At 33.5% G+C, this 18,565-nt stretch overlaps 3 protein-coding genes across 9 annotated transcripts; 1 reads left to right on the forward strand and 2 right to left on the reverse strand.

Moving 5' to 3' along the window:
• Positions 1-2: 2 nt before the first annotated feature.
• On the reverse strand, positions 3-6,532 carry LOC129303211 (SPX domain-containing protein 1-like). Its single transcript, XM_054942361.1, has 3 exons — positions 5,989-6,532; positions 1,162-1,288; positions 3-749 (listed from the first exon to the last, which is right to left on the reverse strand). The coding sequence occupies exons 1-3, from the start codon at positions 6,256-6,258 to the stop codon at positions 301-303; spliced, it is 846 nt and encodes a 281-aa protein (XP_054798336.1). The 5' UTR covers positions 6,259-6,532; the 3' UTR covers positions 3-300.
• A 3,095-nt stretch (positions 6,533-9,627) lies between these two features.
• Positions 9,628-10,629, reverse strand: LOC129298195 (ethylene-responsive transcription factor SHINE 2-like). Its single transcript, XM_054936597.1, has 2 exons — positions 10,544-10,629; positions 9,628-10,411 (listed from the first exon to the last, which is right to left on the reverse strand). Exons 1-2 carry the CDS (start codon positions 10,621-10,623, stop codon positions 9,904-9,906), a joined length of 588 nt encoding a protein of 195 aa, XP_054792572.1. The 5' UTR covers positions 10,624-10,629; the 3' UTR covers positions 9,628-9,903.
• A 4,606-nt stretch (positions 10,630-15,235) lies between these two features.
• Positions 15,236-17,887, forward strand: LOC129303453 (uncharacterized). Of its 7 annotated transcripts, none has more exons than XM_054942782.1 (5): positions 15,237-15,649; positions 16,182-16,250; positions 16,771-16,999; positions 17,168-17,255; positions 17,587-17,887. In XM_054942782.1, exons 3-5 carry the CDS (start codon positions 16,819-16,821, stop codon positions 17,849-17,851), a joined length of 534 nt encoding a protein of 177 aa, XP_054798757.1. In that variant the 5' UTR covers positions 15,237-15,649; positions 16,182-16,250; positions 16,771-16,818; the 3' UTR covers positions 17,852-17,887. The 7 variants fall into 7 exon arrangements, with proteins under 7 accessions (XP_054798753.1, XP_054798757.1, XP_054798755.1 ...); XM_054942783.1 differs by lacking the exons at positions 15,237-15,649; positions 16,182-16,250 and adding exons at positions 16,271-16,452; positions 17,419-17,485 and having other exon boundaries at positions 17,571-17,887; XM_054942779.1 differs by lacking the exons at positions 15,237-15,649; positions 16,182-16,250 and adding exons at positions 16,277-16,452; positions 17,419-17,485.
• Positions 17,888-18,565: the final 678 nt, after the last annotated feature.

Consider the following 18,565-nt stretch of genomic DNA (forward strand, 5'->3'; position numbering starts at 1 on the left):
TATGAAAATGAAATATGAGCGCATCCATATTCTTATTTACTTTCCATTAGATAAGGATATTTAACAACTGGCACAAATAAAGCACAATACCCCAGATTAGGAAGCATAACAAAAGGTCAATCGAGAGAGAGAAGGCATAACAAAAAGTCACAAGCATATATTACCATCCTTGCAAACTAACAAATTCAAATGGAATCTACAGGAGGAGGATATGTTGATGTCTTGATTGCGGCAAGAATGCTTGTCTCTCCAAATTTCATTTTGGGCGGGTTCTTACCATGGAAAACTATGTTGATGAATTTACTTGGCTTCTTGCTCAAGAGCAGTGATTTTCTTCCAATCCTCCTCCAAAAACTTTTTGTGCAAAGGAGGCAATGAGAAGATGCTCACAGTAGAGCTTCCACCACGAATCTCATCTAAAGTCCGGAGCGCTTGTAAAGTTAGCTTGGTGTACACGTTCTCCATGTGCTCGATTTCAGCAAGTTCCTTGGGAGCCTGCTTCAGTGTCTCTTTATTTTCGTTTCCAGTCCCTGTCATGGAACCACACCCATCTTCCTCCCCAAAGGAAGAGGATTCACCAGGAGCCTCACTTTTGGGAAAAATATAACCTAGCATCACCTCACACTCCTTTACAAGTTTGTCAAGCACATCAATTTTGAAGAAGGGTTGGTTCAGGACCTCTTGGATAAAAGGCAAGCGAACTAATGCACCAGTTCGCTTATCATATTTCTTTATTATCTTCACCAGACCTGCTCAAAGAAAAAGAGGTAAGATAACAAAAATACAAATCTTTCCCTAACAGTCACCATCAACCCCTCGCTTCCAATCGAAAGTCATGTTTTCCTAAAAAGAATTAATAAAAGATACCGCCTAATTATTCAAATAAGATAATATTAGGATTAAATAATTCATTCATTTGAAAAAATTACAAATCTCGTATATGCTCAGTAGCCTTACAAATAGAGTAACACACCACTCTCCAATAGAATATTCTAAGAAATGAAAGTTTGAAAGTATAACCCACATTACCTTAACAGTCATCTAACTACATATCTTACCTGTGCTTAGCATCCATGATTTTACGTTATCAAAAGATTTCATCATCTGATAACAAAACTAGAATCCATATCTTAAAGCTAATGCACAGCTCCTTAGAATTACCTGTGTAATTAAGTGCACTATAGTTCTCTAGCAAAACCATCTCTCCATGAAAATCCACTATTTCCCTCCCTACTGTCACCAATTCTTCATTTGAATCCTTAGCCTTAGAAACTCTATCTTGCAACTCCTGCATTATTTACAAGCACAAACCAAAGGTCAAATGGTGATTGAAGCTCAAAAATTTTTTACTCGCCCTATATGCAAAATGACACATGACTTTCCACGTGAAACTTAAAAACGTACTCAATGAAATCTATGCCTTCAGATTTGCCCCAAAAAAATTGTGCCTGTAGACTTGCATGCTATATAACAAAGGAACAAAATAAGCCTGCTCTACAAGAATCACAACATGCTGAACAAAAAAAGACTAATAAAAGAATGAAAATATTGCCACGGTTTTAATTGCTTCCAAATACATGTGAGCCAAGAATCAACATTTTAGAACTGCAGCATACAGCCACAAACAAAGGCCCTCAAGGAAACAGAATTGAAGGTATCAGCAAACAACTTTCCTTTTATATTGATCAAATGTCCGGCTTCTAAGACAACAGGAAATTTGATACATCCATATGCGTGCGCATGTATATAAGACACTAAACAACCAAGGACACCTGTTTGCTTTTTATCAAAAATGCTACGCAGATGTATAGCACCACAAAGGGCTAATTGATACAAGTTTAAGCCACCGTTGATGGTTAAAGAGGTTTCAACATCATTAGCCTTGAAAGGTAATTGCTAATACCTTATTGAGATGGATGGAGAATCGTAGAAAACTAAGTCTTAATAATTATGTGGGCAGCAGAGCATGATATTGCTGACAGAGATGAAATCTGAGTGTCAAAGTCTAGGTTAGGCAGCACCAAAAAGGATACTAATGCTTCATAAAACAAAATCAAGCTGATTGGATTTACATGTCTTGTTCTTGGAAGTGCATAACTCTCCCTATGTTTATAACTGGTTCCAAACTCAGGCAAAGGAGGAGGATTGTAGTGGACCTTCAACAATCAACATAAAATTTTGTTGAATCTCACATAGACATGAACAATATACGCTTTTGTGCTAATGCCAAGTCGTTGCCTATAAATAACGCACTATATAGCTTAAGTGCAGTGACAAGTGAGTTAAAGCCACTGCATTATCGTCTGAATGTAGTTTTAAATGAGCAAGGGCTACCGCGTTGTTCTAAACGAGCGCAATTAAAGAAGTTAGTTCATATGAGCAAGATCAAATTTGATACTTGGAATGTTAGGACCTTGACTCGTAAATCAATAAAGGTAGTAAGAGTTGTGATTCATAGAAAAATTAATATCTTGTGCCTACAAAAAATTAAATGGCTCGGTGAACAAGTTATGGATATTTAAGATTTCAAATGTCGCCATATAGGGAAAGTAAGCACATATAATAGGGTGGGTATCATTGTTGATGAAGAGTGGAAGAAAAACATGGTAGGAGTTACCAGAATTGGACGCAGTATCTCCTTAAAAATGATTATTCCACATGAGACTGTCAATATTATTAGCATTTATGCACCTTAAGCTGAAGCAGAAGCCAATCTTAAGGAATTGTTTTGGGAAGACTTGGAGGGATTGATTCAATGCATACCACAAAGTGAAAATATTTTTATTGGAAGAGACTTTAACAGTCATGTCGAATGGGAGGCAAGTAAGTATGCGAGGGTGCGTGGTGGTTTTAATTTTAGGGAGCCAAATAATGAAGGACAATCTATTCTTGATTTCCCAATGGTGCATGATTTCAAGATTGTCAGCACTTGTTTTAAGAAGAGGGATGAACATCTCATTACCTACAAAAGTGAAATCTCAAGGTCATAGTTTTTTTTTTTTTGGTAAGGAACACAAATAAAAGACTCTATAAAAATTGTAAGGTGATTCTTAGAGATGGTGTAACAACACAAGATAGGATCTTTATCCTTGATGTGCATATCATGAGTAAAAATCAAAAGCATCAACAAATGGTAAATTTGAGAATTAGGTGATGGCAGTTAAATGGTGAAAAGCGAGAAATTTTCATGCAAAATCTTTTGCCGAAAGAATTTGGGGGTCCCAAGGAAGTGTTAACATCTTGTGGGAAAATATAGCGAAGAAAATAATAAAGGTTGCTAAAGAAATTTTGAGAGTTAAAAGGTTTTGGTCTGAGAGATAAGGAATCTTAATTGTGGAATGATAATATATAGGAAAAGTCAAACATAAAAAGGAATATTTTAAGGCCATACATTTGTGCAATAATAATAAAAATTCAGAAACCTATCGTATAGCTAAGAAGGAAACGAAAAACGTTGTGAGTGAAGCTCATTCTAAAGTATTTGAAGAATTTTATAAAAGTCTTGGGACAAAGGATGAAAAACAAAAAATTTATAAGATTGCTAAGAGCATGAGGAAAAAATCAAGAAATTTGAAACACATAAGAAGCATAAAGGATAAAAAATGAAGAGTTTTGGTTACAAATGGTGATATTCAAGACAAATGGGGGACCTACTTTTACAAACTTTTCAATAATAGAAAGAGCTTATCTAGTAACTTGGAAGATTCAATAACTTATGAAAGAGAACATAATTTGTCATTCTATCAAAGTATACACGATCGTGAAGTAAAGGAAGCTGTTAAGAAAATGACAAATGGTAGAGCCAATAAACCGGATTATATCCCTATTGAATTGTGGAAATGTTTAAGTGAAGAGAGGGTGATGGTTAATTAATTTATTTAATGAGATCTTATAGTCCAAGAAAAAGCATGACGAATGGAAGAGAAGCACCTTAATTCTTATTTACAAAAATAAAAGGGATGTTCATAATTATGCAAATTACAGAAAGATTAAATTTGAGTTATAACATAAAATTATGGGAAAGAGTGATTGAGTATGGGTTGAGATTGAAAACTGATATTTCAGAGAATCAGTTTAGCTTCATGTCATGTAGGGCTACTACAAAAACGATTTATCTGCAAAGAGGATTAATGTAAAAGTATCGATGCAAAAGTAAAGATTTACGAATAATTTTTATTGATTCGAAAAAAACTTATGAGCGTACACTGAAAGAAGTATCTTGGAAAGCCTTGGAAAAGAAAGGAGCTCGGGTTGCCTATATTAGAGCTATACAAAATATATATAAGGAAGCAACAACTAGTATAAAAACATCTGGTAATGAATACCAAAAATCATCTTGAGTCTTTATTTGTTTGTGACCTAGTACTAGATGTTTTAATAGACCAAATTCAAGAGGAAATCTGATGAAATATAAGAATTAATATATTTTAAAGAAACCTAGGCTAGTAGATTATTATCATTTTAGAAAGAAATATGTTTTCTTATGTTTTTGTCCTTCGTGTTATTTTAATATTTTATAAAAGGAAATCTGAAACCTACCTTTATATAGACATGGTATTAGGATTTCCTTTTGTGTTATTTTATTAAAAGGAAAATTTGACCATTAGCTTTCTTTGGACAAATGATTAAGATTTCCTTTATAGATATGAAAGTTAGTTTAAATAGACTAGTTTGCATTTGTAATGAAACACTTGATGAATGAATTATTGTGATTGATTTTCAAAAGCCCTCCCCCTCTCTCTTCGTCTGTCTCCCTCCCTTGCTCCTCCCACTATTCTATTCTTCATCTTCTTCATTTCTCCCTCTTTATTTCTGATTTTCTCTACTCTCTCCCTCTATTCAACCCTGTGCAAGTATGTGTGAGTGTGTGTTACATTAAAATCTTTAAATCCATTCTTTTTGTGGATAATATAATTCTTATTGTGGAGATAAGAGAAGAGATTAATTGTAAATTTGAATTATGGAGGAGGACATTAGAGTCAAAAAGCTTTTGCCTGAGCAGAAGTAAAACAAAATATTTTCATTGTAATTCTAATAAGAGGTCAGTCAATAGTAATTTAGAAATAAAATTGAAAGATTGAATTATACTTCAAGTGAAAAAGTTTAAATATTTATAATTTATTATTTAACATAATAGGAAAATTGATAGGGATATTGAACATATGATATAAGTAAATGATTTAATTAAGAAAGGCTAAAAAAATTATTTGTGATCAAAAGGTATCTGATAAACTTAAAGGGAAATTTATAAACTGCTATAAGACCATCTACATTATATGTTAGTGAATATTGGGTTTTAGATGTGTGGGTATACATGCAAAAATAAAATCTGAAATGAGCATATACAAAAAAAAAAGGATGTAATACCTATTGAGAAAAAAATAATAAAAAATCATTTAAGATGGTTTAAATATATACATATAAGACTGTGAGAGACACCGGTGATAAAAATATGATAGATAATTTTAAGCTCTACAAAGAGAGATGAAAGAAGGTTAAAGAAAACACTTATATAAATTGTTGCCTAAAACCTCTTAATTAATAATATTCTCAAAAGTTTAGCAAATAATAGAACATAGACATAGTACAATTCATGTATAGACTCATTTAGTAAGACAAGACTTGTTCTTATAGTGCATGTCATGCTGCATGTTGCTTGTGAATTTGTGATCCAGTTTTCAATAAACCATACAGAGACACGATAACTCTCTTTAGCTGCTGAGCAAGTCACGCTTTGAAACGCAAGAAACGATTATCAATATTATTCACTTTTAATTTTTTGGTTTATGTAGCCTTCCAGATTAGATAAATATTATTCACTTTTAATTCTCTTTTAAGATAAAACTCTGAGAAAAATACAAATACAAAATTCAATTCATCAATTTCAAAGACCCAGATTAGATCACAGTGGTATGGTGGGAACCAAATTCGAACCAGGGTCATCCGAAAAATCCAAGGCAGGAAATACTGGAAATACAAAATTGTTACCTTCAATTTGATGACATATTCTTCTTCCTTCTCAACAAAAAAAGAGTTAAACTTGTCTATCTCGACTTCCAGAAGCTTAAGAAAGTCATTAACCTCTTTGGTGAGCTCCGCCTCGCCATCCAATTTCGGGCGTTTGGTGGGCAGAACGTCGCCATCTTTTGGGCATATAAGCTTCAGCTGTTTTTTCAAATCTTTGTAGGAAAGGAACTTATCCTGCCAATCGGGTAAAGTCTGCTCGATCAGGTTGCTGAGGATCTTCCAGAACTTCATGATCCGTCCGGTTCGGAGATCAAATATTCCGGCGAAACGACGTTAAAATGATGATACCCTCATACGCCCTTCGAAAAAGCGAAGAGATGAATGCTTTCTGGAAAGTAAGTGTTTATAAAAAAGCTCTCAAATCTCTGAATAAGAATATTTGGGAGGATGGGAAATGGGGAATATACTTCATTCCATGTTTTGACGGAGACCAGAGCATCTGTACAGGTTTCTCCCCTACTCTCGGGTTCAATTTTACTCTTTCTTCTCCGCTATTAGGAAGAAGATTCATTTTAGCCCGTGTGGATTTATGCGCTTGGGTTATACATGTGTGTGACAATTTTAATTTTTTTAAATGTATTTTTTTTATTTATTTATAAGAAACAAATATTTTTTAAATGCATGTATTAAAACCAATAGAGAAAAATGTCACTGTCAAATAAATGATAAAGCAAAAAGTGAAAGGTCTTTTTTTTGTTGTTATTTTCTTCTTATTATAACTTTTTACTTTTGATAACAATAAAATTAAAATATATATATATATATATAATAGATAATGTTTGAGGTACTGTCAAACATTAAATATAATGCACCTTTTTAATTATAAATTCTAATATTAACTCACCAAACTATATGATAATAGCTCTTTCGATTAGACCCAACTTCCATTAATATTTTTTTACATTAAATGATCTCATACTATTCACATAATTATTGTTTGTAAAATTGGATTAGATCAATTGATCAAACCAACGACCCATCTATGTGTCCAGTCTAATTTTATACTTTTCATGTATACTAATTAATCAGATGAATTTGGATTAACTTGCACAATTCATGAATCGGGTGAGTTTTATTTTAAAATTTCTATGTAGTTTTGGAATTTTAAAAATTTAAACATGTAAAAATTAGAATCCATAATTAAATTTAGAAACACTAGCCTTCTCACCCTTCACTTAAGAACACGTTTATTCTTGAAACTTGAATTCAAACCCACACCTTCGCTTCACTTCACTTCTCCTTCATTCTCCCTTGTCTTCTCTCATTTAAACAAGTAATGGGTCAGACCAGTCAACTCTCAGAGCTTTATGGCATTCTGCATCTGCAAATTTATTTTTACAACTGAAAGGAAGGTTAAGAATTGTGAACATGAAAAAATGAAGGAGAAAGAGGGGAAATGGCATATGAAAGAAGAAAAAGAGAAGGAGGTTTAAAAAACATAAGAGTGAGGGAGGGAGGAGAGGACAAAGAAGAAAGAGAAGAGACAGAGGAGTGGTTGATGATCAAAGAGAAAAAGAAAAAAGGAGGGAGCAGTGAAATATAAAGAAGTGTGCTGTAAAGTCAATGATAAAAATTATAATTGCAGATTTAAAAATGGAAAAATAATTGAGAAAAGTGAGAGGAAAAATTAAAATTTAAGATAAATTAATATTTTTTTATTCAAATTATTTTATTTTATTAAGATGAGTTTAATTTTAGTTTAATTTTAATTTAATTCTGATTGAATTTTTTGTCCTTCACCTTAACCGATTCAATAACCAATACAATTCTTAACACATCACACACAATCCGTTGGATCTAGGGCCCAGAATTTGTAGGTGTCAGGGTTGGCTCAAACTGTCCTGCCAAAAGGCTTGCAATATAAACCACAGGTTATCCTAATCATGTTAGCATTTCACAATGCTCATACCTATCCTATTCAACAGTACCTTACAAGTTATAAGAAGGGTTTCCCCACAAGTGAACTTAAAAAGAGACACTGATGAAACTAATATTCATGGAATAGATTCATGAAGGAGTCCAAAAAAATAAAATGCAATAAAGTGTTTTGAGATTATAGGAAACATGAACGGGAGGTAACCTCAACCCAATTAATTTTGCAGCACTCTTGCTCCTTCATGAATGGAGTATTTATTGATCAACCCAACCACTTGGAGTAAGATCCTTCTTTATGCCAACTTGTTCTCCGTGGCAGGTACTATCGTAGTAGCAATTAAGGGCATATAGTTTAGGTATTACATGCCTGCAATCAATTTAAACCACAGCGGAGAGACTTGGACATAGCTTCCGCTCATTTTGCTTCTTCCATAGCCATTCCCTCTAGCTTCTCTCTCTGAAACTATGGGGCGGTGATATATCTTCCAAAAATATGGAGTCTGCCTCGCTTTGCCATGTGACAACAAGGAAAAAGATAGGGAAAATTATATTCACATTGCATAGAAAAAAGTTTATTATTAAAAAACTTTATAAATTTCATAAAATACTTTTAAATTTCAAATTCTATAAATTGACAACTAAATCAAGAGTATTGACAATTGGACAATAATTATTTACAAATTGCTAGTTGTTGCCCAGTTTTTAATATTTTTAATTAAGTTGTCAATGTATATGATTTAAGATTGGAGAGTATTTTATAAAATTGAAAGAATCTTTCAAAAATAAACTTCTTTTGTGAATGTTGAATGCAATTTTTTAAAAAGATACTTCCTCCGGTTTTATTTATAAATCATTTCTACCAACCTCATCAATACCAATACAATAAAAGTATAAAGAATAAAAGCAAGTAAAATTTCAAATATGCCCCTACATAAAAAATTTAAAAAGTAATGCCCTGTTATTATTTCTCTCTCATGAAGGGTAATTTTAGAAATACTTCTTAAATATTACTTAAAAAGACGCACCATGACTTATAAATGAGATCAAATGCACCTTCTAAAATGGGACTTATAAATGAGAACGGAGGGAGTATTATTTTTGCAACGTCTAATGCATGTTGGAGTTGCCCAACTCTCACATTTTGTTGGAATTTGTGAAAGACAAATTTTGCAGTTATATATCATCATCACATACGAGGTGGCTACTGGTGATGAGATATTGGAATTTGATGCCAACATCAAAAACAAGAGAAGGCTGATGAGAAGATCCTGTAAGATAGATCGTGTTTAATTTAAATAGAAAGCTCATCTTCTTTGTACCGGATTCTTCGGATTGTCCTTCTCATCAAAGTATTTTGTATTGTGATTGATTCCGATTAAAAGAAAGAAAGAAAAAAACTATGCACACAGCTTATGCAGCTTCATAATTTCCACATACATGAAGAAAGCACATTTACAACAGAAGTAGCTAGCTTGAACATTAAATTTTTCCAGCAGTGCTGATGTGGCCCACGTAAGGTGCTCAATTTAAGACCTGTAAATGCTTTCAACATCAATCCAAGTTAATCTGCAATTTTTTCTCCTGCTGCTTGAACTTTGAATGCCAATTACAAAGGCATTTCATTTCCAGCCATATGCCTGTATTTAATTCAGAGAGCCTGTACGCTGTTGAAAATTAAGATGACCATCATCGTTCCCTCGCCGTGTCCTTTTACAAATTGCAATAAGCCAAATGATAGAAATCAAATTAAACCTATATCGATGACAGCTTAATTAAGTTGTCGTGCATCATCTATATACAGAGATGCTTCCAGATATACTGTCATCACACTGCAGACAATATAATCAATCAAGCACTAAATAACACTTCGGCTTAATTATTATATAATGAGTCCCTTGACTTTTTTTCCCTTTCAGCTTAGCCTTAATCTATGGAAAAGGATTGCATGAAACGGGTAACATATGAAGAACTCTGATATGCAACTATGCAAGGCTGGCTAGCTTAAGCTTGCTGTTCCTGGGAAGCGCTGCTTGAAGAGCAAGGGTGGTTCCAGTTAAGCAGCTCTTCGATCATCTGTATTGCGACCCTGTCTTCTTCATCCACCACCAGATTACCTGCCTGGGCGCCAGTCTCCGGCACCGACCTCACTGACGAATCGAACTCGCCGGTGTTGGCCCGATCTTTATTGCCGAGCTCCACCCTGACGACCCAGTTAGAGTCAGAATGTGGACCCGCTCCTTTCTGCCAGACGCCAATGTGAGAAATGTCGGCGTCAAGCCTGAGACAAGTGAGGGAGGGAGATAGAGACTTGCAACACTTCTTCAGCTTCGCGCTGAGGAGGCCTGAAAGAGCCATAGGAGATGAAGAAGTAGTGTTGTCTCGGGGTTGATACATTGACGTGGGGAAATTAGTCTTGGCGTTTTGACCATTCATCAAGATGGCTGCTTGGTCGTACGCCCTGGCAGCTGCCTCCACCGTCTCAAAAGTCCCTAGCCATACACGTCTCTTCCTAAACACAGGCGCAAGATCAACCAAGAACCACAAGTTCATATATATATATATATATAAGAGATAGAAGAGAGAGAGAGAGAAGGAGAGAATTTATATAGTAGTAGGTTTGTGTTGGTTGAGGTGTGATTACAGTAATGGATGGCGAATTTCTGACACCCAGGAGCCCCACTGGCGCTGCCTCACTCCTCTGAACTTGTTTGCTTTTGCCATATCGAGAGAGGGAGGGAGGGAGGGAGGGAGCAGAGAAGCAAAAGGGAAATTAATGTGGAGCTGAGAGTACAATCAACAATGTCATCAAATTGGGCAAAGTGATGAGGGAGAGCGTTTGAGATGAGTCCGTATAAATGGCAGGTGGATGGGTTGGAAAGAGAGGACTTGAAACAGTGAATGGGCGCAATAAAAGTTTCACCTGCTTCACTCCCATAAATCTCTCTGGGCCTTGCTTTCTTAACGACTGAAATAAATGACCACCAGCCCGAGGAGGGACTTCTTCGCCCTTCGCATTTAGCAGAGCTGGGACTCATCTTGGGCGCTCAGGATAATATACTCCATCTGTTTTTATATAAAATATTTTTAACCAAATTTCATATATTAATAAATATTTATTATTTATGAACTCACATAAAAATATAATAATTTTTAAATTTTTTTATTAATAATATCATAATTAATATTATAATGATAGTAAGAAAAACATATAATTGATGATATATTTTATTTTTTAAAACAAAGATAAAATTATTTAATTATGCAAAAATATCATTGTTATCCCTTATATTCAAGAACAAAATAAAATTTTAAAAAATACATTATATATAGGGATGAGGGATTATGAATCATTTAAATTTAAAATTTAAATGATACAAATTTAATGGATTATTTTATGTTTATTAAAATAAAAATTTATATAAATTATAAAAAAATATAATAATTTTGCTTATCATCAATCAATTCTGCATTTATTTTGAAGGTTTTATTTCAATATTAAATTTTTATATATTAACTATTTAGATATACTTTGTATAATTCACATTTAAATTTTTTAACTTGTAATTTTTTTATTTTATATTTTTATTAAATCTAAACTGTAGAGAATACATTTGTACAGTCAAAATATAAAATTATAAAAAAATAAAATTAAATTGAACTACCCATATGTTATATCAAAATTTTAATATTAAATTAAATTTTTAAATTAAACCTAGACTTAGATTGATGATAAAAAGATTTATCATATTTTGTTAATGATTTTTATTTTAATAAATATAAAATATAAAATAATTCATCAAATATGAACCATTAAATTAAAATCTAGACATTTCACATTCCATCAGCCCAGGATGAACCCAGCAGAAAAGCATGAAATTGCTTTGATACACACATGCGTTTTGACAGTCTAATTATTTCTTTCACGGAAAATAGTAAAGTACAGTCCATCAATGAGAAACTATCATATCTCTCATCACAGTCAACCGTGAGTGTTGCTTGACGCGAAACCTATTTACCTTGATACATGAGAATCAGGAGCAACGAAAGCTTTATCCCTCTATGAATCGTACGGATTGTAAGATATCATTGTATTTTGCTAAAACGAAAGTCCTTTAACTCCAAATTTCACTTCCATGATTCTAATATAGGGTTGAACTCTTATTATAGAGTTTATTCCCTTTATGTTTATATATAAAAAAATTAAATGTATCACACAATCCGATAAATTAGTTTAACAACAGTAATTATATTTGTAAGTAAAAAATTGAACTTAAATACCTTTATATTTAGTCAAAATACAATCATATTAATTATTTTTGTGAATAACGATTATAAATTTATTAGAGATGATTTTAAAAAATTTATACTAATAAATAATATTGATGTATGTGATTTTGTTTATAAATAAAAGGATAAACATAACTTTTAATTTTGTATTTTACTCACATTTTGCTTTTAGTCTCTATATTTCTTCAATATTTTAGGCTCCTATATTTTTATTTTTTATTATTTTCGATTCCTCTACGAACAAAGTATAAGTACCTAAAATATTAAAAAAATATAAAAATTAAAAGCAAAATATTAGTAAAGGAATTAAAAGTTATGCTTTTTTTTTAATAAAAATATCTAGTAACAGTGAGAGTACCATGATTTTTTTCTCTTTCTTTTGTTTTTTAAGGCGATCCGTATAATTTACATCGAGTTTGCGGAAACAGGCCTTTGGAACGCTGACTTGGTCATCTTTTCTTTAGAGAACGTGGACACTTTAATGTTGTTGAGGATTCATATAATTCAGCAAGAATTTCAGTTAAGGGACATGAAATAAAGATATTTATTTGTGGATTTCACAGAAAAAAATCTAAATCTTTTCTTTGAAAAGAAAGAGCTTGTTGAACCTTCTAGGTTGCACACCCTTTAAATCATTATATTCGTGCTTGATCTCTGGGTCTGATTTATCAAGGCATTCTAGGTTCTCTATTTTGACTAATTCTTTGCGGGAGCTATGGACTCAGCTAAAATAAAATGAATAGTTAAAAAGATTGAATTGTCATTCTGTAAAATTAACAAGTACTTAATTGCTATCTAATATTATTTATTAATTGCTTACTTATATTTATTAATTTTCTAGCAGCACTTGTTAAATCATTAACTAGTTAATTTTGTGACTTCATAATTTTAAGAATATTACTTATTACTTTTATAACTTTACTTGCTAATTTATTAACATGATTTGTTAACTATTTAACTTGACTTATCAATCATTCACAGGGCTTGTTCATTCAACTTGACCAAAAAGAACAGCCATTAATTGTTAATTTTTTTATTTCACTTATTTATTTATTAATATCAATTGTAAATTATCTCGTTTCACCTGTTAATAATCATACCAATATTAGATGTTACTTGTCTAATTTTTACTTGTTAATTTATTAATATCAACTGTAAATTACATGACTTGTCATTAATTATACCGGTTCAATCATTTTGTCCTGAATGCATGATCATTAATTGTTATTTTTTATTTTTTTTATTAATTTACCAATATCAGTTGTCAATTATTTTTTCTTTCTTTTGTGCAAGCGTATTTCAATATTTTCATCCACCTATTTTATTTTAATTTAGTCCAGAAATCATGTAAAGAATTTTTAATTTTTTTTAAAAGTCCATGAGTCAATATCTCTCTTTTATAATCTGTAAGTAAAATTCTCTCTTTAATTTATTTTGATTCCTTACTCGTCACAGCCTATGCTGTATGCATTGGAGCTTTTTGGCATTGTCAATTTATCAGTGGGTTATACATATCCTTTCTCAACCTACCTGTCACGCGCATGCTCTGTCCTTGTGATGGGTTAAGGCAAATCAGACTGTGTATATCATGTTAGGTGTGTTTTGCCTCATGTGGTTTGTTCATGTGGATTAGCTATTTAAATTACCTTCAAGGTTTTCTATTATCACGGTTTGTTATTGTTTTTTTTTCCAAATTAATTTGTATCATGAGATGCTATTTCCTATTTAGTACGAGTTAATTACTCTGTTTTCTGATTCAGGTAATGGTTATTAGGGTTTCCATTCTGTTATCTCTACTGGAAGTTGTGAAAGGCGCTAGAAAAAGCAATACTTTTTAAGAATAATATTTCATGGTTTTTGTTGTACCAAAAAAATTGCAGTTTTTGCAGGTTTTCTTTCAAATAAATTTCATGGGATTGGTTAAGGCTCCCCCTTTTTGTGGAAAATTTTTCAGGTTCTCGAGACCTCCCCTCCCCCCCTCTTCTTGTTTTGTTCTTTTTTGAAGAAAAGGCCTCAATAATGGTAATGCATTTTTGCAGAACAGAACATTGAATATTTCCACCTCATCCGTATTGTTATGTTTTCAACTTTCATCTCAATTCAGGTCTTTCTTTCACTTTGCCTTTTTAAATTAAGGTTAGTAATTTAAACAAATCAGGCTCAATTTAAATTAAGTTTAAAAATACTATAATATATAAAAAAATATTATTAGCTAAGTTCGCCCATAACCCCTCAGGCATTGAGACTTATTTGAATTGACTTAAATACTTAAATTATTAAATATAATTTCATTTTATTTTTTATGTAATTCAATGTTTATTTTTAAAAAATTAATATTTTTAAGATACAGACCTTCCTTTTTTAACCCTTACACCTTGTATCATAATTTTAACAAAAAGAATTCGGATGGCTGGATTTGATTCGGATTTCTTCAAATTTATTTAATTTAGACAGCCTAAATGAACTCAGAATAATTTTTTTAAAACCCTCAAACTCAATTTTTAAAATTTTTAGGTTTATTTAAATAAATTGGTTGGGTTTTATCCAAATCATCACTTGAAACTTCAAGTCCATGACTGCCCCACGGGACGGGCACGAGACCACAACTTGTGTTCTGCCGTCTCAAATGCCCCACTTGACAAGCACTGGTCTGTTTCCAAGGTATTGATGCATGTATTTTCAAAACCCAAGTGGATCGACAATTGGGAAATGAAGGTCTACAGGAATTCTTAATCCTCCAAACTAATCAGGTCTAGAAACGTAAACTTATGATTAATTATAACTTAATTTAATGCCCATGCTGATTGATCCCATGACAATTGTCCAGTTCACTCCATGCATTTTCCACAGTAAAGTTAAGAGTAAAATTATATGTGCAGATACATTTAAAAAAGAATATACAGTCGCTTTTTTTATTTTTGCTGGCCATCATCCGATCGTATGTTATATCATACATTATACAAATATAAAAATCGTCCAGTAACGTAAAAATAGTTTCATCTTTTGCTGGCAAAAAGAAAAGTTAGTTTGACTTCTTTTATTCATAAATTTCTTGGGAAAGTAACAGAAAATATTCGGGTTTAGTAATTTCTCAGCAGGCACTCTGGCAGCGGCCGTGATGACAGTCCGCGTTTCTTGTTTATCGATATTTCTTGCCTAACTTTCAGCTGCAGATTGCTTGTTTGCTTGATTTCTTATACTTTACACCTTTTTTTTTTCTTTCTCGGCAACCAAAAGAATACTGTTATTCGTTGTTGCTCCCCCCGCCCCTTTCTTTCTTTTGTTGAATTCTTTGAGCGGTTCCCTACCCTTTCTGTAGCGAATACACCGTATCGAATTCTCTCTTTGCCGTTCTTGAAATCTTACGTCACAGATCTCTCTAATTTGACTTCGTTAAATCACAAATGCAGTTCTGTAGATACGCTCCACCTTGGGTCTGTCGGATTCTGGCGTGCATGGGGTGAGTTAATTGGTCTCCTTCCTTCCTTCTTCTTGTTTTTTTTTGCATCCCAGTTCCACATGGAAAGAGAAAATTGAATTCTTCAATTATGAATGTCGCTCCTAACTTGTCAGTCTAAGAAGATAACTTCAATAGATAGCTAGTGGCAGAATTAGTTTGATCAACTTTCTAAGCGAATGGCGGAGAAGCCAAGTGAGAATTGGGATTTTGCGTAGACATCAGGTAATGAAAGAAAACGAACTGATAAATATTGGATAGTGCACGATACAGAACCTCTAGGGCTTAAGCGAGAGCATGCAGAGCTAATGGCCTTGCTCCAGTTTCGTAATAATAGGATTTTGATTGATTTACCTTTCGTATATATGCCTTTTTATATTTCAGGATTCTCAAGAAACTAGAAATTTCAAATCTTAATCCCTTCGCCCTCTCCTAGTTTTCTGTGTAAGACAAGATATTCGTTCAAAATTTTAGCATATTTTTAGTTTCAGTTCTAACCAGGAATCTGGTTCTTGCGGTTTCTTTTTTTTTAAAGCAAGCATCAATCTGGTGCAAGGATTTTGCATTCTTTCCTTGGATCCCTGGGAAGCTGCTAATAAGATAGGTAGAACTTCCATTTCTCTATAGCATTTCAAATATAGGAGGAGCGCATTCCAGGTGTTGCTTGTTAATACAATTGACTAGACTAGATGAAGCTTTGGGAAGAAATGCTACTGTTCATTTTAATGTTCAGCGGAGATTTTTTTCGTGCCTTTGTGCTTTCTATCGTGGAAAAGTTAGAGTTTATATTCAAAAGACCTTTCAGAGTAAGGGACATTTATTATTTACGGCGTTTGATTCTAACAGACTTATTGGCACTGTCTGTTCTATTAATGGGGGACACTTTCAATTCTCTGTCCTATCCTTACTAGATGAAACATTACATCCCTGCCTGGATCGCTTGCTTCTTATATTAAGCTTTATGCATCATTTAAGTGAAATGAATAAGAGGATACCATAGACAGAATGAAATTCTATTGCTAGATTGTTTCATTATCCTAATGTTTGTAATTTAAGCCAGTAGATTGGATATATAGAAAAGCAGCTAGTGTTAATCATGCGCGTTGGACCCACTTTTGTAACAGAGCAGAGGCTGTATTGGATACTCCACAATACCTCGAGCAAATACATTGATGGATGGTGCATCTGAAGTTCAAACAGTGAAAGAAGACAAGAGATCAGAAGATTTATCAAGCAGCTGCACCTTTGAAATGGATCAGAGTGCAGCTCAGTCAATTGGCACACCAAACCTACCATCTGTTCCTCAAACTAGTGCTGACCCTCAGAGTGATCACATTGATTTTGTTAATCGTGGCAAGTTCGCTGTTATACGCACCTGTATCTCTAATCTGTTGGTTCTTTTGTTCTTTTGTTCGATATCTTGCATTTAATCAAAGTCTGCTTGTAATTTTGTGACTTTTACAATGGCATTCATGTCTATAATTAGTTCTTTGAAACATGAGAAAAGTTTGATGGATGCAGGTCTACTTCTTTGGAACCAGATGAGGGAGCAATGGATTCAAAAGGGAAGATCCGAGAGGCGGCCACAAGTTGGAGAACCCAGAATAAGGTAAATAACACAGACAAGCCTTCCGCGCTTAATTTGAATTGCCTTGAAAAGTTTTGCAAGTGTTAACTTACAATATGAACATGCTATAAAGGTCAAAGTAGTATCCACTATCCGTTTTTAAGGTTCTGTCAAAGCTCTAAATCTGAGTTTATGTCGTACTTAGTGAGGATGACACCTACGACAGTCTACTTGGGAGCAACGAGCCTTTCCCTCAACCCATTCCCCTGGGAGTAAATCCTTCTCAACTTGCTTCTTGTCATCTATTTCTATTGTTCTAGCTTGCATATTGGAGTAAATATCCTTAATGGATTTCAGCATTTTACATTCGCAGGACATGGTTGACTTTCTTGTCGATGTTTGGGATCAGGAGGGTCTCTATGACTGAACAGCCAAAAAATAGCTCTCTTCAGCAAAATTTGAAAGAGGAAAATGATTTGTTTGCCACAAGACCCCAGGGAGACAAAAAGAACAAGATTTGTGTTACAAGATGTGGCTATTCCTCTGCCAATTGTTATTCTAAAAACATACTTATTAGAATACGTATCAAACACAAGTGCAAAATGAAAGAAAACCACTCCGAATCTGGCTTTATATAACTGGTCGGAAATTTCAATTCAGTGGGTTGGTCTAAATCGTTTTTACTGTTGTTGGTTTATTTTCGTCGATTAGAAATCTATCTACATAACGCTTGGATTGATGGCCTTCCGCGGGGGAGCCACGGCCTCCAAATTGGACCTGAACGCGGGCTTCTTAGGTCAAAACGACCGAGCAATGTGTATGCTGTCACGCTGCCCGTGCAAATTTACATTCGTTTTAAAATCCAAATAAGGAGGCCATTACCAATTAGTATACCATGTAGAATATATAATTTTTTTTTAGTTTTTTAAAAATAAAAGGCCAAACAATAAAAGAAAAAAGTGCATGCTGTTGTTGGGTGATATGAATGTAGCCGGGGATGGATCCATTGAATCACGAGGGCGTCATTTTCCAGCATGGAGAGGAAAAGTAGGTGGTAGGGTCAATGCCAGTAAAAATGACAAGAAAGGGGTGGCCCATTGCCATAATGAACTTGCTTTTCCGTCACCCAAGACTCTGCTAATTTCAATTTGAATAGGCAATAGAAAGAATATCCAGACAAGGATATCATTCCCGTGATGAAAGGTTAGGCAAAAACAGTGGGTGCGGGACTACGGGCTTATGGCTGTCGTTGATCTGTCCATTCCAATGATGATGCATTACCACTTTGGGTTCTTGTGGAGAGATCCAACAGCATCCTCTCGCCACCGCCCCCACTTTTGTTGCACTTTTTT

Source organism: Prosopis cineraria, unplaced genomic scaffold (genome assembly GCF_029017545.1).
Source record: "Prosopis cineraria cultivar Desert tree isolate PC_DT_omini unplaced genomic scaffold, ASM2901754v1 PC2, whole genome shotgun sequence".
Classification (NCBI taxonomy): Eukaryota; Viridiplantae; Streptophyta; class Magnoliopsida; order Fabales; family Fabaceae; genus Prosopis; species Prosopis cineraria.

What these genes read in the sequence shown, in the direction of transcription:
- LOC129303211 (XM_054942361.1), bottom strand. Translation starts at nt 6,258, where the DNA reads ATGAAGTTCTGGAAGATCCTCAGCAACCTGATCGAGCAGACTTTACCC. An exon ending in AATATGTCATCAAATTGAAG is followed by an intron (nt 1,289 to 5,988) that starts GTAACAATTTTG and finishes TAAATAATGCAG; the next exon opens with GAGTTGCAAGATAGAGTTTC. An exon ending in TAGTGCACTTAATTACACAG is followed by an intron (nt 750 to 1,161) that starts GTAATTCTAAGG and finishes TTCTTTGAGCAG; the next exon opens with GTCTGGTGAAGATAATAAAG.
- LOC129298195 (XM_054936597.1), bottom strand. Translation starts at nt 10,623, where the DNA reads ATGGCAAAAGCAAACAAGTTCAGAGGAGTGAGGCAGCGCCAGTGGGGC. An exon ending in GAAATTCGCCATCCATTACT is followed by an intron (nt 10,412 to 10,543) that starts GTAATCACACCT and finishes GCCTGTGTTTAG; the next exon opens with GAAGAGACGTGTATGGCTAG.
- LOC129303453 (XM_054942777.1), top strand. Translation starts at nt 16,336, where the DNA reads ATGAAGCTTTGGGAAGAAATGCTACTGTTCATTTTAATGTTCAGCGGA. An exon ending in TATTCAAAAGACCTTTCAGA is followed by an intron (nt 16,453 to 16,770) that starts GTAAGGGACATT and finishes CTTTTGTAACAG; the next exon opens with AGCAGAGGCTGTATTGGATA. An exon ending in GTTGGAGAACCCAGAATAAG is followed by an intron (nt 17,256 to 17,586) that starts GTAAATAACACA and finishes TTACATTCGCAG; the next exon opens with GACATGGTTGACTTTCTTGT.